Source organism: Nyctibius grandis, chromosome 13 (genome assembly GCF_013368605.1).
Source record: "Nyctibius grandis isolate bNycGra1 chromosome 13, bNycGra1.pri, whole genome shotgun sequence".
Taxonomy (NCBI): domain Eukaryota; kingdom Metazoa; phylum Chordata; class Aves; order Nyctibiiformes; family Nyctibiidae; genus Nyctibius; species Nyctibius grandis.
Window position 1 is genome coordinate 7,553,559 of NC_090670.1, and position 24,155 is coordinate 7,577,713.

The following is a 24,155-nucleotide window of genomic DNA, read 5'->3' on the forward strand; positions in this document are numbered from 1 at the left end:
ATGCTTTTCCACACTTGGAAGCTGATGTCATGTTCCTTTGACTAGTCGCTAGTACTAAGATCTACTCAGTGCTCTGTCTCTCACCCTAGGTGTTGCAAAATATTCTGGAAACAGAACGAGATTATGCGAAGGAACTACAGTCACTTCTGGGAACTTACTTAAGACCCCTCCAGTCTTATGATAAGTAAGATATAAGGGCATCTGAGGTGGAGAGAACCCTGTAAAATCGACCATAGTTCATTACTTTCCTGCTTTTGAATGTTTAGGGACTGTTACTGCTCTTCTTGTAAAGCCTCACAGCTTCTGTGAACCAGACAAACCCCCCACGCTGTACAGGTTTCTGCTCTCTCCTGTTCCTCGGTGATCGTGCAGGCATTGGGCTGTGTTAGAGATGGGCATTTCCATCTGGTGGAGGGCTGGCTGTTACAACCCATCTGCGAGCTCGTGTGTGGCTGTCCCTGCATGCGTATTTCTCGGCGGTATGCCTTGCATGGCTTCTTCCCTTGTACTCTGCCTTGTTGTGACTTCTCAGCCCCAAGCAGCATCTCCTCCTCATCTCTTCACTTTGCACGTGATGACACGTATTCTCTGTGGTTAGATTGCCTCTCACTAAATCCAAACTGCTGCTGAGCAAGAAATTACTCCCTTGTCTCCCCGTCCGCTCAGCCATCGGCATTAAGTACCTTCGTGCTCGGGAAGAGCATGCTGCTATCCAGAGCAGTGCCGGGGAGACCGGGGGACTTTGTCAGGGCTTACCTGCAGAAATAAGCCTGAGTGTTTTCTATCCATGCTGGCGAGCGTGGTGCAGAGGCAGCACATGCCGTCCTGTCCTTACCCAGGCAGCTGGTGCCTACCAGCAGACTCCTGTCGATAGTTTCACCCTGCATAAAAGACCCAGTGCAGTTAACTTTGCCTCCTGCTTGTTGCTTCAGCTTTACAGTTGTCTCTTCCAAACGGTGCTGGCTTGGCGACCCCGTCCATGCGACTGTGTTTGGGGCCAAGGTCCCTCGGGCTGAACGTGCTGCTGGAGGGCTGGGCAGCATCAGGGCATCACGGGCAGAGGGCAGATGTTTAGACATTGTCCAGTCCGGAGAGATGGGAGAGCGGTGTCTTAAGGCCTTTGTATTTAAATCTCTCCTTCCTTCCCTGTATCTTCACATGGGATATATTCAGCTGTGAAAATGTCTCATGCTGTCAGCCTTGTAGGTGGCAAATGGCTTAAATCAGGGTGGTACGAGAGTGACTCTGAGGATGGTAGAAGCAGACACGTTAGTTTTGGCTAGGAAAAATGCAGGCTTGCTCAAGGAACAAAGCAACCCCGACCCGAGCGGCTGCTCTGTAGGACCCTCCTCCCGTAAAGAAACCCACAGCATGAATCCCTGAAGGCAAAGCTGTCTGTGCCTGTGCACACACCTCCCTTCCCACCCCTGGCTGAAATCCCATCTGTCTGTGTCTGTGAGACAGCTAAACATCTGAGAAGATTAGTGTGATTAAGTGATTAAAATCCAATTAAGATAATCCTTGACAGCAGACATCTTCTCTGGGAGGCTGTGGTCTATAGCTCACAGATCACGGATTTTGTGTTTTCCCATGTCTGATGGTGTATCTGGGGAAGGAGAAATTCTTGGGCCTTTTTGGAAGGACCGCTTACAGATACCATGGGGGTGCTCCTGAGAGCAACATCTCTTTGACATTAATTGGTGATTTGACTCTTCTAGGCTCAGCGCCGTGGACATCGCGTCACTGCTGGGAAACGTTGAAGAAATCTCTTCATTTCAGCAAACACTGAACCAAGCCTTGGAAGAAGTTGTGAAGTAAGCTCGTGCCATAGTGCTGAGGGTGTTAAGCTATTAAACCGCAGCTAAAAATAATAGAAAGACACATTCATTAGTGTTCCTCCTGGCTGCTGTCTTAGACTTGTTAAATATAGAAGAAAATAACAGGATTGAAGTAAGGCAGCAGGTAGTGCTTTGGCAGGAGGGAAGGTAGAAGGAACTCTGACATTTTTACTGTTAAGGCATCTGCTGAATGAGAGTGTCACTAGACCAAATATGCCGACACAAGCAGGGTGGGAGATCTGACAGGCATGAAGATGGGGATCACCGGGGAGCAAACAGCAAATTATTAGAGATAATTTCCCTCAGGGAGGCTGGCAGATGTGTTCAGCCTTAGCCCAGCCTCTGCTTTGGAAGGGCTGAAAAGGTATGGGGAAAAGACTGAATATTGGAAATGTATTCAGGGTGTGGCTTCCCTTTCTCTCTCCATCTCCTCTCTCATGTTCATGGGCAGCCCAGACAGTGGGACCCCCCCACACTATTGCACCCAGTGCCACCCTCACCAGCAGCAGCAGGCTACAGCATCTCACCTGCAGCAATGCTGGTGGGACGGGACATACTGCGTCACACCTTGTCCTGGGCTGATAATGGGTTGTGATACTCACTGTCTGCACCACAGTAACCCGGTCCCACCTGAGGACCTCCTTCTTCCTCCTTCCCAAGTAGCAGGTGTGGGTATTTTGCTAGGTGCTGCAGTTACACAGTGACCTGGGGTTGTCCCCACGCAGTGGGAGGTTCCTGGGCAGATACCTGAGAGTGCCGTAGTTGCAGGGTGCAGATCGAGAGGCTTAACGTTGTGGCTGGTGTGTTGGTGTCCGTAGGCTCCCCGAGAACCAGCAGCGCGTGGGAGGCTGTTTCATGAACCTGATGCCCCAGTTCAGGTCCCTGTACCTGACGTACTGTGCTAACCACCCGTCTGCAGTCAATGTCCTCACGCAACACAGGTGAGTGATGGAGGAGGAGATTCAGACTGAAATCCCTCCTCTAAAAAGTTACTTTTATTATTAATACTTGTCCTGGCATGGCTTTTGACCTGTATTTTAACAGTAGGGCAAGGGGGATAACAAGGGATCCTGCTTCTGGGAAAACTGCTGGGGCTTTGGGCTCTTCAACATAGCCTCTCAGCTCCAGCACGGAGACAGCTCATGCTGCTTTTCTTCAGAGCTGGTCTCACAGGTCCTGTCTGCACATCCAGGACTCTTACCTTGGGTAAAACAGAGGCAACACCAGCCCTTGCAGTAGCATCTGCTGTGATTGTTACTTGCTAAAGGACCCAGATGCTGTTTCAGACCCACTGCTGAAGTGCTCACACACTGGCAGGTGGGAGTATGTTCCCCTGTGGCACTATGGTGTAGGGCACATCACTGCAGAAGGAGGGTAGTCATCAAGTCACTCGGAATTACCCAGTTTAATAATTGAGCTGCTGTTCAACCAAATGGTTGATTGGCAGGGTCACTGGTAGATCACAGTAATAACATCTTCCTTCAACATGTCCCACTTGAGTAGACACTTGAATTTGTCACGCTAAGTCAAAAGGCTACAACTAGTGCAGTGTAGCTGTCCTCCCTGCAGTGGTGGGAAGCCAGGACCCCGGCCATACTGATTAGGTCTTCTAAGTAACGGGAACTCACAATATATTTACTTAACCTGCTGGAATCCAGCTTTAATTCAGCTGAACGAAAAGCCTGGCTCCTGTAAATGACTCATTCATGTGGTTCCTCAGTCTGACCTCTTTTCTTAAATCAATCAAAGAATCAGCTCTGGCAAATGTGCTGACACGCACAAGCCATGTTTTCCAGAGCGATGTACGAGCTCACAACAGCGTCACGGCTCCCAGCAGGGTCCCGGCGCGTTGCTGCAGCGTCCTCCAGCACAGCACCAGCCTCTGCAGCCCCCGCAGTCCAGCAGACACCTGGCCCTGTGCCACCTTGCTGTGCCGGGGGACCAGCTGCTGGCACCGATGCACCCCAGAGGCTGCGCACACCAACACTCGCCACCACGCAGCATCCTCCCCTGCGTCCCCGGGGAGCGGGGTCTTGCTTGGCTGGAAGCTTCCAGCTCCCTGCCTGCCCTGCTGGGTTTGGGAGGGGGTGCTTGGAGGGGGAGGCTGGGCTGCCTTCAAAAAGGCACAGCTCGGAGCAGAGCCCCGGCCATCAGGAGAGCATGGGAGGCAGCAAAACACAGCCCTCAGTGGTGGCGAGCCCTCTTTCTTGTTGTTGTTGTCTCTATTTATAGCGATGAGCTGGAGAAGTTCATGGAGAGCCAGGGTGCGGCCAACCCGGGCATTCTCATCTTAACCACGAGCCTCAGCAAACCCTTCCTGAGGCTGGATAAATATGTGACGCTGCTGCAGGAGCTGGAGCGGCACATGGAGGTAGGTGGGGTGCGGGACTGCTGGGCAGGCTGTGCCCACTGATGCTGCAACAGCTTCCCCCTGACCTGCAAGAGGTACCTCTGCCCGTAGGTATTTGAGCACCACATTGCTAAAAGTACTTAGCACCCCTCCGAGGAGGTGTTCCACCCCCGTGGGACGTTATCTACCTTTCAGATTGAAAGTGGGAAAGCAGTGGGGCCTGGGGGATGTTGCGGGAGGGCATTGCGTGCTCTTCGCCCCAGCCCTTCCTCAAAGATGGGCCATTTCCAGCGCAAGTAAAAGCAGAGTTCAGGGTCAGACTACAGCTGGTATTTATTTGCACAGCGGGTAATAAATCAGTGTTTTTATTATCATTTTATGAGATTCCTATCCCCGGCTGCTTGCTCCTGCTTGCAGGCACATCCCCACCCCTCACTCCAGCCTTGTGCTCCTGGGTGGAGGCTGAGCCGCGCAGGCAGAAGTGGATCTGGCAGCCAGCGCAGACACGGGGGCAGAGGAGCGAGTGCCTGGGAGCAGGGAGAGCAGCAAGGGGGGACAGAGACTTCCTTGGCGGGTGGCAGGTCTGCCTTAGGACATTTCCCCCCCTCCTCCCGGGGACTGTAAAGATCTGTGCTGTTGGAGCTCTGCTGCTCGCCTGCTGCTACAGCTCAGCTGTGGGGATGCAAACCTCAGGGGTGGTGCAGGGAGGTGGAGAAAAGAGAAGTAAGAGTCTGTTTTTAACCAGGTTTGCTTTTTCCCTCTTCCAGTATTAATTACCAGTTAATTGCTCAGCACGCTTAGCCGTGATCATTCAAATCCACACCCCAGCCAGAGGATTAAAACCTCTGTGCTTGAGCCAGGGCTTTTTCTGCGCAGGAGAGAGCATAAGAGCCTGCACTGTAGGCACGCTGTGGACCTGACCTGTCCTGCTCTCGCCTGGCTGAGCTGAGCTGCAGGGGCTGAGCTGAGTGTGGCTGCAGCCACTGTGCCCGTACAGCGACAGCGTGCTCTGTGCAGGGTGCAGTATGAGGTCGGCAGTGGATTCGGGGACACGCACGTCAGCTGTTTCTCTTAGTTTCTAAACCGAGCTTGGGGGTTTTGTTGCATGAATCAGTAGGGTTGCGGTTCAAGCTGCGATGCCGTGGGAAGAGTATGGATGTATGCAATATAGATATATGCAGTGTGGATGTATAGCATTCCCTGCACTGCTGCACAGCCGGAGACGGGTCAGGCCTGTCCAGAGCAGCCCTCGTCCTGGATTCAGAGGTGAGCGATCCCAGGCAGCCTCTGACAGCTGCAGGAGCAGCTCCATCACAACCTAGACACCTTAGGATTTCCTTGGCACAACCTAGACACCTTAGGATTTCCATGGCATGAGGTCTGGATGGTGAAGAGCTTATGATGTAGGGCCTTAGATGCCCAGGAGAAGGTGCTGGGAGAGCACTAGCATGCAGCTGCAGTCAGACGTAAGGGGCAGCATCCTGCTTTCCCCTCCCTGGCCCAAGAGCTCTCCCTTAAACCAGGAGGTGAAGCTCCCATTGATGCTCATGGAAGTGGCACGTTGATGGGGCAATGGCTGGAATACCTTGCATGCCAATGGAAATTTCCTTCCTGAAGGTGAAACCAGAAATCCACCTTGCACCTCTGCCTGTTTTGATTTATTTTCATTGTAAGCTGAGTTTGTTCTAAGTAAAATCATAGCTGCTCTTGCTCTGGCCGCTTTTTTAAATCGGTATCAATGAATTGCATATCTACTTTAAACCATGTCACACTGAGCAGGGTGGTGAGGAAGCCAGCTCTGGTACCTGGGGGTTTTGGCCCTCTCCTGCAGCCCCACATCCCCCAGCACCCTGTGAGCTCTGCAGCCCTGGGTGCGCCGGGCCGTGGGTGCTGCGCAGGGCGGGTGGTGCTGGTGGCTGAGGGCTTTTTCTCTCCCTTCACTAGGAGGCGCATGCAGATCACGAAGAGGTTTTGAAAGCCGTCACATCCTTCAAGTCCCTTGTGGTAGGTGGCAATTCTTAAAATAGAGCGCTCCATTTCAGGGCTGCATTTCATGAAGAATGAGTCAAGCCTGACATTTGTCTCCTCATTAGAAAAAAAAAAAAAGGTCTTTTGGAATGGAAAAGATGGGTTATAAAGAATCTTAATTTCAAGTTTCAAGCCTAGAGCTGCCCCTCTGGCTGCGTGTTTCAGCAGTTACACGCTGGCTCCGTGGTCCCAGCAGCAGAAACGGAGGATCTCTGACTTTCTTCTCTGCTGCAGAAAGCTGTGTGTGGGTGGTGGTGGCAGCAGGGTCCCTTTCATCTCCTTTTGCCTCCATACCCTAGTCATTTGCCACCTGAAACTAGACCACCCCTTGCTTGTTCAGATGAGCTGTGAAAGGTTAACACGGATGTCTGACTTAACGCCTGTGAGCTTGTTGAGTGACTCTTGTTTTGTTGAGGTTTGCTTCTCTGGTATCAGGAGGCTTTGACCAGGTAATTTGTGGCACTGGGTGCAGTGGCCATCAGCAGGGAACAGAGCAAGCAGCAGCGAAGGAATGAGTCAGAGGTAACAAACCCATTTCTATGAGCTGTGGTACCTACACCCCTCAAAGTCCTACTGAGGTGAGATGAAAAAGAGGGGGAAAAGCCATCTACGTGCCCAAAGGTTTCACCCAGCAAAGCTTTTTTCGGTTATTAAAAAAGCTATAGTCTCTCTCACTGTGGAGCCACTGAATACCTTTCACTATAACCACTCCAGATGTGGTCCAACTTCCTTCCTTAGCACGGCAGATGCAAGTTGTTGGTGCTTAGCGGTGCAGATAAAAGATGAGGAGGAGAAAGTTCATAGAAAACAGGAAAGGGCGATCATGTTACATTTACTTAGAATCTCAGCTCCCTCGCGATTTATTCTAGTAGGTAATAGGGGAATAATTCAGTTAAATTACAAGGTATCATTAATCTTTAGGAACAATCATAAGTGGTGGACAGTTTTACTTGAAATGTGTACTTGGGCGCTGAGCAATTTAATGTAATGACATTATGACTACAAAGGTTTGGTGTGGATTTGAGGTTAGATGGACAGAGATGCCCCTTGCGACAGATGCGTGGTCCTGTGGTGGGACCAGGGGTACTCCCGAGCGGCATCAGGGCAGGGACTGAGGAGCTGCATCGCATCTGCACAGACTGTGATGGATTTTATATGGATTTGCATCCTGGGAACATTGGATTCGGACACCCAGGGAGCCATCAAAGCACATGGCAGTTGTAAAACCAAAGGAAGCCCCCACAGTCTGGTTCAAAATTGGGTGTTTTCAGACCAGACCCAATGCAGCCTCTCTCTTTGAAGATCTGGATAGTCAAAGAGTTTGTATGAAACTGAGCTGCAAAGGAGGAAAATCTCTGTCAGAAACAGGGGTTTGGAAAAAAACAAGCAGCTGGTGAAAACTGAGCCCGGGTTTGGCTTTGCAGCAATTTTCCCCGTTGGCAGAGGGGTCAGTTAAAGCAAGTTTGTCTTGGATTCGCAGGGCTGGCTTTGCTCAGTCAGCGTTGTCCTCTGCCTGCTGAAAGCTGCTGAAGGACTGGCTGCCCCGTGGAGCTCTACCAGCCCCCAGCTGCTGAGCATCAGTGCAGTCTTTTCAATTATGGCACCTTGAAAAGCTGCTTTTGGTGCTACTCTACTGCACCACTGAAATATTGCACCAAGTCCTGCTTTTAAGTTTGCAAATTTTGGTTGGGAAAATACCCACCCATCTGATTCATGGGGGCTTTGCATTGCTGCAAGTATAACTCTATTTGCTGTTTGGGCAAAATGGGCAAAATCTCTCTAAGCAGCAGCAAAATCAGAGGCATTTAACTCTGCGGCTGTCTTGGTTTGGAAAATATGACCCTGTGCTCTCAGAGGTAGGACTGGTTTGGAAAGAAAAGTTTGCTCAGTGCAGCTCGCAATTGCTTTGACATTTTAACGTATTCATTACTTCATAAATCGCTAGGGTGTAATTTTTTTAACGAACTTTGTGTAATAGAGCCAAAGCGGGCTTTCCCAGTCCCTCGACGTGACCAGCCCTGAGCCCACGTGGCTGTGGGAGCGTTGCTGGTGAAACCACCTTCATTGGGGTGGTTTGGGTTTGCGCCTGCCCTGCAGCTAACGAAGCGCCCCGCTGTGATTCCCAGTCGCAATGCCAAGAGCTGAGGAAGAGGAAACAACTCGAACTGCAGATCCTTTCTGAATCCATCCAGCGCTGGGAAGGAGAGGACATAAAAACGATGGGAAACATCATCTACATGTCCCAGGTTATGGTACAGTGTGGGGGAAGTGAGGTGAGTGTCTCCTGCCTAAAGACATCGTGTCCAAATACCCCCCTGCTCATGGGGTCAGTGATGCAAGGCGGCAGCTGCTCTTACCCCAGGCCAGCAAAGTGCTGACAAATAACGCTGATAAATAATTTTACCTGGAGAAGTGCTGCGCAATGGGGCTGTGCATGTCTTTGGAGTCAGGCACTGCATCACACCCCAGGGGCTCAGCTTCAGGCCTCCCGTGACACACTTTTCAAGCAAAAGAAGTATCTCAGTGTCGTATAACACATTAATTTCCCCCCTTCCCCCCCTGTGACTTACTCTGAGAAATGAGAGTGACTTGAAAGCATGCGTTAGCATAACCATTTTGCCACGTCCTGTGCACAGTGCGGCGGCTGCTGTGACGTCCCACTCCAGAGCAGACTGTGCTTTGGAAGGAACTGAAGGGATTCCTGTGCTACTGGTCCTAAAGCATCGCACCAGTGCTTGCCACAATCCTTCACTGATGATGTTAAAGCCATGTTTGGTGTTTGCTGTGTGGGAAAGTGCCTTGCTGGAGCAACTTTTCCATGGGAAGACCTGTAAAGCAAAGCCCTGTAGAGTCTAGTCCCCAAGTCTTGTTTGGGGTGTGAACTGCTGGGGAACATAAGGTCTTAGTCTTCTGAGGCACCCTGAAATGATTGGAAAAGGACATCAGTAATATCGTCAGGATTAGCAGGATGCAGACAAAATGTATGCAGGAAAAACTAGTACAGAAATGAGCTGCTGTAAAGAAAAAAAAAGCCAAAATAATTGGTTTGGGGCTGGTCTCTGGAAGGCTGCGATTCCAGCTGCAACAGGTTCAGTTTGCTGGAGGAAAGTGCTTGTGATGCATTGCAAGCTGGCCTAACCTAAATTCTTATCCCCGCAGGAGAAAGAAGAGCGATATTTCTTGTTGTTTTCAAACGTTTTGCTGATGCTGTCTGCAAGCCCACGGATGAGCGGGTTCATCTATCAGGTAGGCATGCTTAATTTGAAGTTGCAGGGCGTTAGATGTGAAAAAGGAAATCGGATAGCTCTTGTCAAATTTAAATCCTGTTTCCTTAAACCTCTCTGTTGTGCTGCAAATGCTCCAGACTGGGAACCAGGGCTTGGTTTTACCATGCTGCCAGGACACTTAGTGCCTTTGTCCTGCCAACCGGTTAAACAGCATTTGGTGAGTGTGAATGCTGTGAAATTAGAAAAAAAAACCCAACCTCGCAGCATGTTGTGCTACATGCTGTTCTGAAGGATGTTGTGTGTGTGTGTGTAAGGTGTCCTGACCCAGCTGTAGGGTTTTGCCCCATACGACCAGCCAGCTGGCTCTCAGGGTTGGGCCATCTCTGGAAAACACTACTGGAAAGAGCCCAAAATTTCCACTCCATGAGGCACCCCAAAACGCTGCAAAATTTCCACTCCATGAGGCACCCCAAACCGCTGCATTTCTTGTGTTTTACCATTTGAATTGGGAGCTTGGCTTTTCTCAAGTTGCCTGAAACCATCAATACCCTTCAGGAAAATGATGCTCTCCTGTCGATGTGTCATTTGTCCTAGACAAGGGGGACGAGGGAGACGGGAAAGATTTGGGAAGGATTTGGCGGAGTTTTTAGATTTCACCCACCAGCCAGAGTAAGGTGAGCAGGGAGTTCAGTGTGCAGAACGGAGGGACAGGGAAGGCTTTCAGAAAGACCAGGGGAAATTCATCCTCCTGACTTGGTTGTAAAAAGGGGTTGCACCTAGTGCAGGGAAAGGGCGGCAGATGAGCCGGGGATGACTCAGTTGTCATGGGAGCCTCTTCTCTGGGGTTTGACCTAGTTGTGCAGGGAAATCTAGATCCATGCATTAAAGGAGACTCTTCCTGCAGTCTGAAGCCTTCACAAATTACTTTTTAATGGCAATTCCCAAAGAGAAAGGAATCAGCACAAACAAGCAGCACAGTGCCTGCTGGGAAGCAGATGCAGACACTGACTCCTCCTCAATTTTCCTAGGGAAAGCTGCCTTTGATGGGAATGACACTGACAAAGCTGGAAGATGCCGACGGGAACGAGCACATGTTTGAAATCGCAGGTCAGTGTGGCCCCTGCCTGGGGACATCCTCCCAGTCTGAACAGCGGCTGCCACTGGAGGTGCTGGTCCTCCTCCTCCCCACACCCACTGCGCCACGCTCTTCTTTTTGCTCTTTTACCATGTATTGTCCGAGTTCCTGAGCATCTCCCTTCTGGTTGAGGCAACCTCCTCCCAGTGCCCTTGAGCTCTGTCTCTGGCGCTGGGCTGCTTTTCGAGACCATAGCGTTTTGTATGAGACAAATCTCCTGCCAGGGCTGGTTGTGGCCCTGGTAACACTGCTCTGTGCCATGCGTGCCCTGTCTGCATCCAGGGTCCATCCTGTGCAGCTGTGAGCACCTCATTTATTGACAGATCGATGGCTCTGGTCATCAGGTAGCTTTCCTAATGTTCCTCCCAATTTTCCCCTTGAATTTAGCTCATTACTTGTAGCTATGCACGATTGTCATGCTCAGTCACTTGGCCGTAGTGCAGCTATTTGTGCTGGTGGTATTTGACATCAGGGCCCTGTTAATCATGGATATGCTGTGTTTGCTTACTTTTAACCTTAAATAATTCCTCACACATTCATCTCACCAGCTGCCTTAGCTTTTCTGTGCTACTCCCACACCGGCTGGCACGGGGTGCCTGGAGCACGGTGGGCAGTCACATCTTTGCACTGGCCTTTTGCAGCCACCAGACTTTGCAAGCTGAGGAGCCATTTGCTGCTGTGCCAAGTTGAGCTCACCCTGTGTTTCCTCCTGGGTCTCTACCACTTGCTAAAGATGGTTATTTAACCTCTGCCGCAGGGAACATGACGGAGCGGATCACTGTGTTCTGCAGCACCAGCCAGGACTTGCACGAGTGGCTTGACCACTTGCAAAGGCTGACCAAAGGGACGTGCAACACCGTCTCCAAAACGCAGTCCTGGAGTGCTCATTCGGTAAGCGTCTCGCCTCCCAGCCTCTCTGCTGCCGAGGGTTCCAGCACCTTGGTGCTGAGGGGGGGTGTGCAGCTGTAAGACACATCCTGCAGTTTTGCTCGTAACCGTGTCATGCTTGTACCATTTTACATGTATCCTGCCCTATTTTTCTTGCAACCTAGATGTCTCAAAGGAGTTCACAGTGAACTCTTGTCCATCCCCCTGTGCTTCTCTACATTTTTTGCTGGCTAACAGTCCTTCGTTTGCTTCTCATCTATTTTCTCAGACATTTAGTTCAGCCGGACAGATCCGAGGGCCTCTGGAACCCCCCAAAATCCTCAAGCCCTGGAGCTTGAGCTGCCTTCGTCCTGCCCCTCCACTCAGACCGTCGGCAGCGCTGAGTTACAAAGAGGTAATTGTCCTGCGTGCCTGCAGAGGACTGTGGTTTCATGGCAGTCCCTAGTGCTTGTGTCTGGGGTTCTTACCCCGATAGCGAGGGCATAGAAGCTTCGGGTAATGGGGATGCTGAGAGAAATGACTGCAAAGTTTTGCCCCGGTCCCGCGACAGATGCTTGTCGCTGTGGCTGGTTTTGTGCTGCAAGTGAAGCACGAGCCCGTGTGTTCGCAGCCGCAGCCCTATTCCTGATGTTTGCTGTCGGCTGCTGTAGCCAGCACCCTCAGCTGCTGGATGTCACCGATCCCACAGCCGAGTGTCCCGCAGCCTTGCATGTGCCATGGGTGCTGTGGTGGAGCTGCCTCCCTCCTCCTCCTCCTCCTGCCTTGGTCAGAGCTGCGGGTGGGAGCTGGGCTCCCTGCCGGGACATGCTGCAGCGAGAGGGGCTGTAGCAGCAGCTCAGTGTTGCCCAGGCCAGCGCTGCAGGATGGAGCAGCGGTGCTGCACCAAGAGGAAGAGGAGAAAGGCCTGTTGATATTTCTCATGTCTTCCACCCTGTGTTTTGGTGGCTGGAGCAGGGCTCCCTGCAGCAGCAGTGGGGCTCGACCCTCCTTCGCTGCCCACCCGAGTGTTTTACACACCCATACCCTGCTGGGAGGCAGCAGCCCCGGGGATCGCTTCCCCTGCAGAAACCCCAAGCCTGGGAGGTAGGAGGTGGCGTGGGGAAACCCAAAATACAACCCAACTCCGAGTCTCACTCCCCATTGCAACTGCAGTGCTCTCCTTCCCTACCTCACGTTAAACTTTTGGGATTACTCACCAGTAACTTGGGTAATGTTCCCCTCACTGAATGAGCACTCCGGTTCTGAGTCAGCCGCCTTTCTTGGTATAGCAGCCCTGGGAGTGTCACAGCCTGCGCTCCCAGCGGGGACAGGGACGAGGAGGGGGCTCGCACCCCTGCAGTCCCCCAGCACTCAGGCATGGAGAGCCTGGCAGCCGCAGGGGCTGTGGCTCTGCTACTCCAGGTAGAGATTTTAGGTTGCCTCACAGCATTTTGTTACATTTATTTCTTAAAAATTGTAAAGCAACACACTTCCGTTCAGGATTTAAGTTGTTCAAAACCCAACCAAGCAGCCTGGAAACGACCCTTAATCTTTGCATGGTCCAAATCCCTAACATGGATTAAACAGTTTCTTGCTTGCGTGGTGAGTTAAAATATAGGAAGAGGCTTGAATTAGAGGAGAAATTTTTCTGTGTGAAAGTGCAAGGCTGATACTTGTTTATAAGGTAGGCTAAAACCACAGATTGGGTGACATTAATACCACGGTCCTTTGCAGTTTCTCCGTTGTCCCCTGCCACACATAGCAGGAGTTAAACTCTCTGCATCGAAAGCAGGCGAGAGGTTTTTGCCACAGAGGCCGAGCAGGTGGGGAGCCCTGAGGGGAGGGATGCTTCTGCAGGCGGGATGGTAGCGTGCAAGGTGTCAAAGGACCAAAGATGTGGTTTGCGTGGGAACAGCTGGCCACATTGGTGCAAACCCAAAGGCCAAGGGGTCCCGCAGAGCTGGGGCAGAGGTGGGCAGGCACAGTCTGGTACCCAGCCGGTCCAGCCTGCGCCGGGGGGCAGCTCCCCTCTCAGGGGAGGGACTCGTGGACACAAGCCTGCGATGCCAAATGTGAAATAAGTTCAGTTGTTGGCCCAGGCAGATCTGTGTCTGTCTCATCCCTCCCTCTGGGGTGCTCAGTCACTAAGCAGAACTCCTATTTCACTGTATTTTTATATATATTTTTTTATATTAAAGTAGGGCACAAAATAAACGATGCTAACAGCTCGGTGCAGGTCACCTTCCTCTAATGAAGATATAATGAAGGAATACAAATTTCAAAGGTTATTTGTAGGAAAGGGAGTGGAGGAGTTTGGTTGAAAGAGAATTGCAGCTATCCAGTGTTACTTTAATCGGCTTCTAGTAGTGTAGGACGGGATGGCAGAGTCTTGTGCATTTCCTTGTACCTAGCTGTGCTCAGGAAACCCCAGAACCTGCTTGCGTACCGCACAGCACTCTTGTTATTTCCATTGAAATTGGGTCATTTTTCCTGTTCTGTTTCCAGTAATCATTTGAAATGACAGAGCAGGTGCTGTGGGTAAAGCGGTGTGTCCGGATTAGCAAAGTGAAAAAGATGTACAGATGATTTCTTCTACTTTTTCTTTTTTTTTCCTTTTAAGTGATCTGCTTTGCATTACGTGAAGGGTTTATAACATCAGGGTTCATGACTTTCCTGGCCAGACCTGCAGGAGAGCCACGCGGCTCCCTGTGCCGAGCATCCCAGTGATAGGACCCTCCATGGGGTGTGCAGGGAGCTCCCCATCCTGCCAGCAGAGCAGGGAGATGCTGCTGCGCTGATCCCTGACGCTGTCAGGTCTCCAGTGAGGATGGCAGATCCCCTCCGAGGAGGCCCCCTTTGAGAAGCTGAAGTCCTGGGAGATTGTCACCAGGGTGGGCAGAGCATCCCATCATCCTGGTTGGGTTGGGTTGAAGACAGCAGGACTGGTGTTGAGCACGGGGCCGGACCCCGAGCTGCTCCCTGGGGCTCAGACAGAGCCGGGCGCGCGGGGCAGCTGCAGCATTGGCTGGCACCAGTGGGTCCTGCATTTTTAAACACCATTTTAGACAACCAACATCTACAGAAACCTACTACTAACTGAGGAGGCATGTTCTCTATTTTGATGTGTTCAGAGTGTATTAATGCCCACTTACCATGCGTTTCACATGTAATTTTTTCAGTTTTGCATGACACCGTGCTCCTTTGCATGTTGATAGTGCTCTAAAACCAGTACAGAGTGTGCCACATTAATCTCAAGACTAACATTTAAATGTGTTTTAGAATTGTGGATTTAATAGACTTGGTCAATAAAATCATCAATCTCTCACACTCATCTTCTCTTTCTTTGCATATTCATTGTAGAGGATGTCTTATATCTTAAAGGTAAGGGTAGATACATCTCTTTGGCTTATCGTGGCGAAGAATGCTTGTTCCTGTTCATGCTTCTCGTGCCTGCATGACTCTAATTTTGCCTGGCTGTGTCATTAAATTATTGTGAGAGTCAGTGGCGACTGGCAAATATATTTTGAGATAACTCTCAAGAAGGATTTAGTGTGATAGTACTTAAACTTCCTGGCATGCCTCTTCTCCTGCTTAAAATCTGTATTGCATGTAACCTACTAATACACTAATTCTCTCCAAATCAGCAAGACTTGTAACTCAGTGAAGGAGATAAAAGCTTGTGTTTCTTACTTGTGGAGTCATAGCATAACACTAACTTTGTGTGTATTTGTTTGTTCTCTGTGTATGTGGGGGGGATTTATACTCTCACACAAAGTGTGTGCATTGAGAAGCAATGTCATTTGCCAAGTGTTTTATATTGAAATCAAATTGAGTCAAGGAAATAAAGAACGTGATAGGGTGTTCTGATAAAGACCCCAGAGCTGGTAAGCAGACTAAAAGTGCTGGGAATGTGTTTGAATTCTTTGGCTAAAGGATCTTAGCCGAGGATTGAATTTGCTAGAGGAGCTTGTCCTGTCCCAGACCTGCAGGTGCAATTCCCACCGCTGTCCCAGGGAGCAGTGGGCCACAATTAGCGCATGGGAAAGGCAAAAAGCATCATTTTCCCCAACTTTGTCATTGTCTGCTTTGTAGTTCTCTAATGTGTTGTGTGTAACAGGGATAGCTGCATTCAGCTACGCTGCTCTGCTGGTTGAGCTGCCTTTGGTTCTGGTTAAACACAAGAGTCTGTTTCTCTATAGGATTCCAGCAAAAGTCCAAAAACAATGAAGAAGTTTCTTCCAAAAAGGAAAACTGAGAGAAAACCATCCGATGAAGAGTTTGTGATTCGGAAAAGTAAGTGTTGTATTTTTCTCTTCTTTTTGGAGGTTTCTGTGTACTCAGTGTTCTCCACGGGACTTTGAGAGCAGCCTTTCTTACGGTGCAGGATGCGACAGGATGCTCATGTTGTGAGCAAGCCTATGTGCTGCTGAGCACGGGAGCCTTCTGGAAGCGCACCGGTCCCCAGCCTCTGGCAGATCCCTTCCCAGTTATGACTGCCAGACATGCTGCTGCCCTCCTTGTGACTGCTAGCACAAGATCACAAGTTGTGGCTGGTCTTGTTGTGGTCACAAAGCCAAGGAGCTACTTCTAAGTAGTTAAAAGCTACATTAAAACTGCATGTCTCAATGGTTATCAATATACGCCTGAGAGCTGGGACAAGCCCTGACCCAGCCATGCCAGCCGGTCCTAGAACAGTTTCCATGGGGGATCAGGGAACACAAAAAGGCCCTGTCCCTGCAGGGGTGTTCACCTGCAAAGAGGGATGTCCTGACAGCTCCCTGAAGTCCACTTGGGACACTCCTCGGGGGTTTTACATGAAAGGCCATGGTCACCCAGCAGTGAACTGCTGCAGTGTACAGCTTGAAGGTCAGTTGTCTCCCTTGAGAATACAGCACTGAGCCAAGACTGGCAATGAAGACTTCACACGTCCATGTCCTGCTCTGATGCGGCTGTGCCAGACCCCTCCTAGCAGGGCTGCTCTGCCTACTGATCATCTGATGACCCAAAGTCAGGCATCGCCCCCTGAGTTTTGCTGAGATGAGCAGCAATAAGTGTGTTTTCACACCGTTTAGTCATGGTGCTCAATGCCACACGATGTTGCAAAGGCTGGAAAATGTAAAGGACCTCAAAAGGGGAATTAGCCAAAGTCCCAGAGATAGTGTCAGTCAAGGAAACAACACACTCTTCTCTTAAGGGACTTGGGAGCAAAGGCTGGGAGAGATGAAGCCAGAGCACTTTGCTTTTTGTAATAGCTGTTGTCTGCAATGTTTAACAGGTACTGCTGCACTAGAAGAAGATGCTCAGATCCTGAAGGTGATCGAGGCATACTGTACTGGGGCAGGCTTCCAGCAAGCTCTCAGCTCAGGTGGGCACACCACCAGATTATTTAGTTCTTACTCTGCCTGCAATACTGATAACCCCTCTGGGAAAAAACAGATGGTTGCATCATACAGCAACGAGGCTCATGCTAGGAAACTGCGGGGTGTTCAATCTTCAAGATAAGGGAGCTTCATCTGCCTAGTGGTTTAGTTGCCATTGTTTTTCTTCTAAACACAGAGAATGAAGCAGGTAGGAGGGCAGATGAGACACAGCTATTTCACCAGCACTTGTTAGGAATTAAGCGAACCTAGTCAGTGCCTGTGGCTGTCAGCACTGAAAACCTGATGGTAATCTCAGGTTGCATATAGCTTTAGAAAGGAAGCATGAATATTATCTCTCAATCAGCTGCGTGTTTAAGAACAAGCTGCTTCATAAGAACCTATTTAACATCTTCAACTCTGGAAATATAACTATTTATCATTGCTGGTGAGATGTCAAATTAAATCACTGAACTGTCAAATAATGGTACATTTAAAAAAGGGAGGGCATGTTTCTTCTGAGGGCTCTTGACCCTAATCGAATGTTTTCATTTATAAGTCATGATGGAGCTTTAGATGCAACGAGCACTCTTGAAAACTTTCCACTTGCTGCTTTAGCTCCAGGTTAGCAGTACGTACAAGCCTGTATTTAACCATAGCAGACAGTTAGCTGGTGGCTGCTCAAGCCCCCGTGTCCCCAGCCTGCCCCAGGCTGGCGGAGGGGCAGGGAGAACAAGGGCTGCATTTGTCGAGCTGTCTCTGGACCATCAGGGAAAGTCTCCCTTTTTCTTTCTGATGAGTAATTCTTGTGCACAGGCTCCCGTAAAGACTCCATCCCCCAAGTCCTTCTTCCTGAGGAAGAGAAAATCATCATAGAGGAAACACGAAGCAACGGCCAGACTGTCACGGAGGAGAAGTAAGCATGGCTGCTCTCTGCTTGCAGATCCCCTTGGCGCTTTTTGGAGGGACACTAAAAAACAATGCCCTCTCCTTCTGCACCTCCGCAGAGATGGGCTGGTGTCACCTGCTGCTGCCTCAGTCCTGGCGAGAACATGGGACTATTTCAGTTGCTGTTTTGTCCCTTTTTAAGAATAGGGCCGCCTTCCCAGCTGCTCTGACGTGGCTGTAGCCCTCTGGGAGTCTGTGTGCCAGGTCCGACAGCCAGTTTATCGAGCCCCAGAGCTTATCCGGATGTAGCTACTGGGGTCAGGGAGGACAGAAACAAACAAGTGGCTCTTTTTTTTTTTTTAGCTGCTGACATACTGGGCTGCTGCTGCCCCTCGGGAGCCTGCCTGGCACCCTGTCTGTGAGTGTTGCCAGCCTGTTACGTAGCTTCAGCATCTGGGTGACTGCGTTGATCCGCTCCTTTTCCAACCCAGGCAGTGCATTCCTTTCATCCTTGGGGGTTTTTTTTGCAGCATAACCTCAAGGAATCAAGGCCATTTTACACAAGATGCTCAGGCGTTTCCAGTTTTAAAATCATTGTTGTTTATTGCAGTAGCGTAAACAAGGAAGCCAAAGCCACAGACCTTTATTGATAACTTAAAGATAGCAGCACAAGGTGTTTTTCTTGAGAAAAGAGCCCTGAATTTTGAACCAGTGGCCTATAAATGCTACTGAGCTGTGTTTCCAGAGTCCCCTCATGGGCAGCAGCAATAGCTGCAGCCTGATGCTTGCAATGGGCAGCAAAGCAGAAGCTGGAAGCCCCTTCAGCGCCTTGCTCACGAAAGCTCCCATGCTGTTGCTGTTTTGCTGCGCTCCAGCTCTTTTTATTTCATTTTTTTTTTGCATTTCTTTTTGCAGGAGCCTTGTTGACACGGTTTATGCACTGAAAGATGAAGTCAAAGAACTGAAGCAGGTAATTTGAGTGGGATCATTTGTGATGGGAGTTGAGGAAAAGCCAGCCAGGCCATGCTGGGTTGTTGTCTTCGACTGGTCAGCGCTCAGGAAGTCTTGCCGATGCTGGTCTGATCCTGCAGCTTCCTGAGTCAGCGTTAGTTTTCCTCTGGTTTAGCATCCTGAATCAGCTCACCACACAACTGCTTGAGCACCAGAGCCAGCAGGAAGGAAGGAGTAGTTGGTCTTCGGGGTAACATGAAACTTTCCCCCTACTCTAAAAGCTCTTTCAACTTGACTGTTCATTTTATAAGGGTCTGGTGGATACCAGTTCTTGTAGGCTCAGAGGAAATATGTCCTTCTCCCTCCAGCCCCAAGCCTGGAGGTGGGAGAGACCACCCCAGGAGAACAGGGTCCTCCAACCCAGGCTATAATTAAGTTCCCAGGAGGATGCTTCTGCCTACTCAAAGTCACTGGGACTTTTGTGCAGGTCTGTAAGGCAGTAAGGGTCTGCTCGAGTGGATCAGACCACAAGAAACCTGTGTTGTTCATCCTCCCAAGCCAGCAGTGACCTGTCAAATGTCCCTGATATTTCATCACCTCTGAGGCACCAGGCAGCCAGGCACGTGGAATTACCTCATTCCATAAAGTGCCTGGGCATTAGCTGCATCTTTATTCCTTTGTTTGTCACCTCGCAGGAGAACAAAAGGATGAAACAGTGTTTGGAGGAAGAGCTTAAATCCAGGAAGGACTTGGAGAAGCTGGTTAGAAGGCTGCTGAAGCAGACGGACGAGTGTGGCAGGGAGGACACGGGGCGCAAGTCGTCCCTGATCGCCTGAATTCGGGGAGAAGCTGCTGGCAGTGGTCTGTGACCTCAGGTGTTTTTTTGGGAAGCGGAATTGGATCCTTTGCCTCTTCTTGCTCCTTATTTTGTTGGTTTTGGGAATTTTGTTACCAAAAAAAAAGTCATAGAGAAAAAAAATAGTTTTTCTTCCATCCGATAAGGAAATAAACCAGAAACAATCGATCACAACTAAACCAGTAAGCAAGCGGTCCATGATTCACAATTCATCTGCAGCAACTAATACCTCATCGTACCTGCTACTGGGAGCAAATATAAACTCTGCTAATGATTGCTGCTCACAGAGGGTTTGGCAGCAATTTCCTAGAGGAAGCTTAAGCACTTTTTAATGCTTTCATTCTTTTCAAAAGCACCGGTACCTATTTATTGAATGAAAACATTATTGAGGTGGCAAAAAACCAAAAAGCACCATGCTCCTCTTTTCAGATAATCACAACTGGGGAAGCTTTTCCCATCCATCTTCTTTTTCCCCGTTAGTTGACTGTAGCGAACTAGAGCCCAGCAATACTGTGGTTCCCGTGTGGCCTTGATACTGATTAAAATGTGCAATTACCATGAAGACATTTGAACTCCTTGGGGAAGCCAGATCTGGAGCACCTGTCAGAGCGCATGGGAAGGTATGTTGCACAGTGCTGCCTCCTAACAGCTCATGATTAGCACAACAGGTAACTGCTGTTCTGCCCCCCAAACCCTTTTCTTATGCATGACCTATAACTCCTATCCCTTGCTTTGTTTTCACCTTGAGTGTCCAGGTATTGTATGAGTTTAGTTTTGCTGTGCTTCCCCTTGCAGGACATGCTTTTCTCTCTATGAAATGTAAACACTGCTTGACAACAAAGAACAACCCCCAAATTGCTGGTTCCCTGCTCCCTTCTGCCCATGTTAGGAACGTAGCCAACGGCCACTTCTTCCCCCCATCGCCCCAAAGGGGCTTTCTGCTAGGAAAAAGGAACTTTCTCTTGGGATAGGAAAGCTATTTATGCTTTGACAAGAGCTGGAACGCTCCTAGGACAAGGACGTGCAACACCCTTCCAGATCCCTGCACAGCTCCTCGAACACAGCACACAGGCAACATGCATATGTATCGGCTATCTTCATCTTATTTGGTGTTACACCCTAGTTTAGAACTGATGTTTTCCTTCCTTCCTTAGCAGCATTATAAAAGTAACCTTCTGTTAATGATAAGTCTTACGTGTATCACAGGGCAGCATGGTCCCAGGGTGTGCAAACACACCACAGCTCATTACAGTCATACCGTTACATTGGTCATGAAGGACATAATAGAGGCAATAACTACGACTGCCTCCTTACAATTAAAATTTAGCCAGAATATAGCAAAGGGTGTTTGGGGAGAGCTAGACTCCAAAACATCACAAGGAGTGTAAAAAGAAAAGCTCTTTAAACCTAAGGTGTTTCTAGGACAAAACAGATCTTTTTTGCCCTGGCTACATTTGCCATCTCCAGAGCATCCCAGCTGGACGGCAGCTCCCTGCATCCCCACCCGGGCACGCGGCTGAGCGATTTGGTCAGCAGTGGAGCCCTGTTGTGCCCGTTAATCGTTTTCCAGGATAACGACCTTTGCTGCACACCAAGCAGCTCACACCGCTGTTCTGGGATGTGGTGCCCAGACACCCGGCACTGTCCCGTCCTGCTGCCTGCCCAAAGGCGGGCTGGGGACTGGGCTCAGGACGTGCAGCCTGTGCAGGGAAGCAAACCAAGGGCCATTTACACTCCGAGGAGAGGGTAGAAATGTTTCCCTGCTGCCCGCCTGGTTTAGTTGAAACCCGTGCTGTGTACATATGCATGTTTGTAAGATGTAATGTGACGGAGGGCACACTGGGACGTTTTGGATCAAGCGTTTATCAAGAGCTAGAAGCCAAAAAAGACAAGAAAAGAAAATAAAAAGGAAAAGAAGCCATGCCGGATGGACAGCAATGTTTCCATATTTACTTTGTTTACAGTGCTTTGTAAATAGGTTCCAGTGAGTCTGTCTTTAGATGGATGTTGTGTCAGCTGCCTTCCAGTTTATCTTTGTCATGTAGGTTTAGTTACTGTAACTACTTATGCAAGTTCAACTTTTCTAACATGTTTTTATTTTGAACAGTTTTTTAATTGACATTTTCAACAAATAAAGAAGGATAAATATCGCTTCTTAGCTCTCGGTGCTGCTTCCTTTGTTTCCACTGTGAAAACAAAGCCAGTGCTTGCTCTGGGCATCCCTCATTTGCTCAAAATGTCCGTGGCTGCATCATCCACCCTCCAATTTACTGGATGCTGGCGGGGATACAGGTGCGAAGGGTGATGCTGGAACTTGGGCTGTTGCTCCCACCATCACCAGGACCTGCAGCAGGCACGTGCCTGGTCCCAGGGGAAGGAGATGCATTTCCATCCCTCAAGCCCCACTTGCACTCTGCTAACAAGGATGTGTTATGGAGAATGAGCTGCTCTCCGCTGCAGTGGTGGGTTCCTGTAGATAAGTGACTTCCTGCCTGTTTGAGATTTTCTTTTCTTTTTTTTAGTTAGTGCGTATTTTTTTTTCTGGAGATTAGGTGTGGTGACAGGATTTCCTTTGGTCTACCACTTGGACAAGACCTCTCCTGCACGCTTGTATTTTTAACTCTTTGGTAGAGATGTGCCATGCTCTCAGCCCTCAGCCAAAGCGGGAGGATCGAGGGCGGGAGGGCTGGACCCTGCTCTCCCTGCCCAAACACAGCAGTCAGAGCGGGGAAAAAGAGCAAATAAAAAAAAAAGAAACACCAGCCTTGAGTGCATCGTGGAAAAACACTGAAATCTGCAAGGGAACCCACTTGAACCCAAGTGGTATTTTGGGGAATTATTGCAGAGCCACAGCAGGGCTGCATCCAGACCCACACGCCCCAGAGCCTGCACTGGAGGAGGCATCCCCCAGGCTCATTTTGGAGGGAGCATCTCCACTCCCGGGTCCCCATGAGCCAGATCCAGGCCTTAACCAGAGACCCTCCATCCTGTTCTCCTGTTGTGTCCCTTCTCTTATGCCAGCTCCCAAACAGCGCCTTTGCATGACCCAACTCCATCACATGCAGCACCAGCATCCTCCAAGCAATGGAGTTTGGCTCCAAATGACCATCAGTGCAAAAAAAAAAAAAAACCAGAAAAAAAATTCCCAGCTGAACCTGCACAGCCCAAATCACCACCACAGCTGGGGATGTCCTGGAGGTACATGCTCGTGGAGGGGGCTGCTCCCACTGGCCACCCCAGTGCAGCATTGCTCCATGGCACAAGATGGAGGCAGCTTCTAGAAAGAGATGGGGACCCTGCCCTGACCAGGGGAAAGGACCAGGGAGAGATGGTGCTGAGTGAGGGGTCTTGAGGCAAGGCTGGCTCCCAGGCACACAGCAGCTAACCGGGAAGGAGGGGTAAAAAAACATTGCAAAGTAGTGCACAGAGATGCTAGGACAGGCTTGTCACCTGAGCGACCACCATGCACAGCCATGGACTCTACTGCCCAGCAGTCCTGAGCTCAGTGGCACAAGCTGGCAAGACCTCGCTTGGAAACTGGCAGCACAACCTTTTTTTGAGGAAGGAAACAAAACAAAATCTCATTTCTTATATAAAACTAAAAAATATATATTTCCCAGCAAGGTCAGTGTGTCATGGGCCATGGAAGCACCTTTCCTAGCAGATGACCATGCTGCCGCTTGCTCCTGCTGCTGCTCATCCAGGAATGACCCCACACCTTGCTGATCCTACTGATGTGCCCCACGTACTCATCACCCTCACATCCCCTCACCTTTCATTACTCAGAAAGAAGAAAAAAAATCAGTTCAGACACCATAAAATGCATGGCCCAAGGAGTGACAGAGAGGCCCCACGTCAAGGGAAAAAAATCAATGTATTGACGACCTTCAAACTTTCCATGTGGAGAGGAAACCTGCGCCTGCCACGGCACCGGGCAGGGGCCAGGGAGGAGAACAAAGCCGCTGTGGAGAAGGCCACAGCTGGATGGTGGCAGTCGCATCTCCTCCCCTCCCACGCGCTGCCTCACGTCGGAATCCCACGGGCTATTTTTGGCAAGCGAAGAAACAGAGGCAAGAGACAAAAGCCCTGGGAAAGGCAGCCCCAGCGCGGGCAGGGGAGGCGGCAGTTGGCATCTGCTGCTCTTGCTGCAGAATTTACTGAGCTGTTTTATCCCTTTTTGTTTGTTTTCTCCTCCCCTCCTTAATTGTTTTCCCCAACCACGCACAAAAATCTCTTTCTCGGTGCGATTTGCAGCTCCCAGATCCTCTCTCAGTGATTTGGGCCGGGTATCACAGCCTGGCCCACACCCTCCGGCGGGTGTTCCCACCCACCCAAGCTGGGGGCTGTGGGGGGCTCAGGGCTGTGCACTGATAACATTTTCCCCTCATCCATGACTCACAGCGTTTCTGCTCCCCAAGGTTTTGGGCGCCCGAGAGCGGCCATGTACGCACACCCCTGAGCTCTCCTCACCCTCTACCTCCCAGCTGGCTTTTTCCCCTTTCTCAGACTATATTCTTGGCACCGTCTTTGGTTTCTCCTGTGGCTACCACCCGCATTCCCACCATGGCCGGGCACATCCACCTCCTCCACAGAGGGCTGGGGCTCCCCAGCCTCCCCAGCGCTGCCTCCGTGAGCCCGGCCCGCAGGGGCTGGCTGGG

General features: G+C 50.1%; 1 protein-coding gene across 5 annotated transcripts in view; it reads left to right on the forward strand.

The window, feature by feature from the left end:
* ARHGEF6 (Rac/Cdc42 guanine nucleotide exchange factor 6) overlaps window positions 1-21,629 on the forward strand; it is a 39,508-nt gene extending 17,879 nt beyond the window's left edge. For 3 of the 5 annotated variants that reach the window (XM_068411769.1, XM_068411768.1, XM_068411767.1), the window contains exons 6-21: window positions 90-184; window positions 1,719-1,814; window positions 2,657-2,779; window positions 4,071-4,209; window positions 6,133-6,192; window positions 8,343-8,489; window positions 9,376-9,462; window positions 10,472-10,550; window positions 11,336-11,469; window positions 11,735-11,860; window positions 14,806-14,826; window positions 15,645-15,738; window positions 16,721-16,810; window positions 17,619-17,718; window positions 18,606-18,660; window positions 19,337-21,629. In XM_068411769.1, the coding sequence (XP_068267870.1) occupies window positions 90-184; window positions 1,719-1,814; window positions 2,657-2,779; window positions 4,071-4,209; window positions 6,133-6,192; window positions 8,343-8,489; window positions 9,376-9,462; window positions 10,472-10,550; window positions 11,336-11,469; window positions 11,735-11,860; window positions 14,806-14,826; window positions 15,645-15,738; window positions 16,721-16,810; window positions 17,619-17,718; window positions 18,606-18,660; window positions 19,337-19,477 (1,587 nt within the window). In that variant the 3' untranslated portion in view covers window positions 19,478-21,629. The remainder of the gene's footprint in view (window positions 1-89; window positions 185-1,718; window positions 1,815-2,656; window positions 2,780-4,070; window positions 4,210-6,132; window positions 6,193-8,342; window positions 8,490-9,375; window positions 9,463-10,471; window positions 10,551-11,335; window positions 11,470-11,734; window positions 11,861-14,805; window positions 14,827-15,644; window positions 15,739-16,720; window positions 16,811-17,618; window positions 17,719-18,605; window positions 18,661-19,336) is intronic. The other 2 variants (XR_011049151.1, XM_068411766.1) reach the window with 2 other exon arrangements.
* Window positions 21,630-24,155: the final 2,526 nt, after the last annotated feature.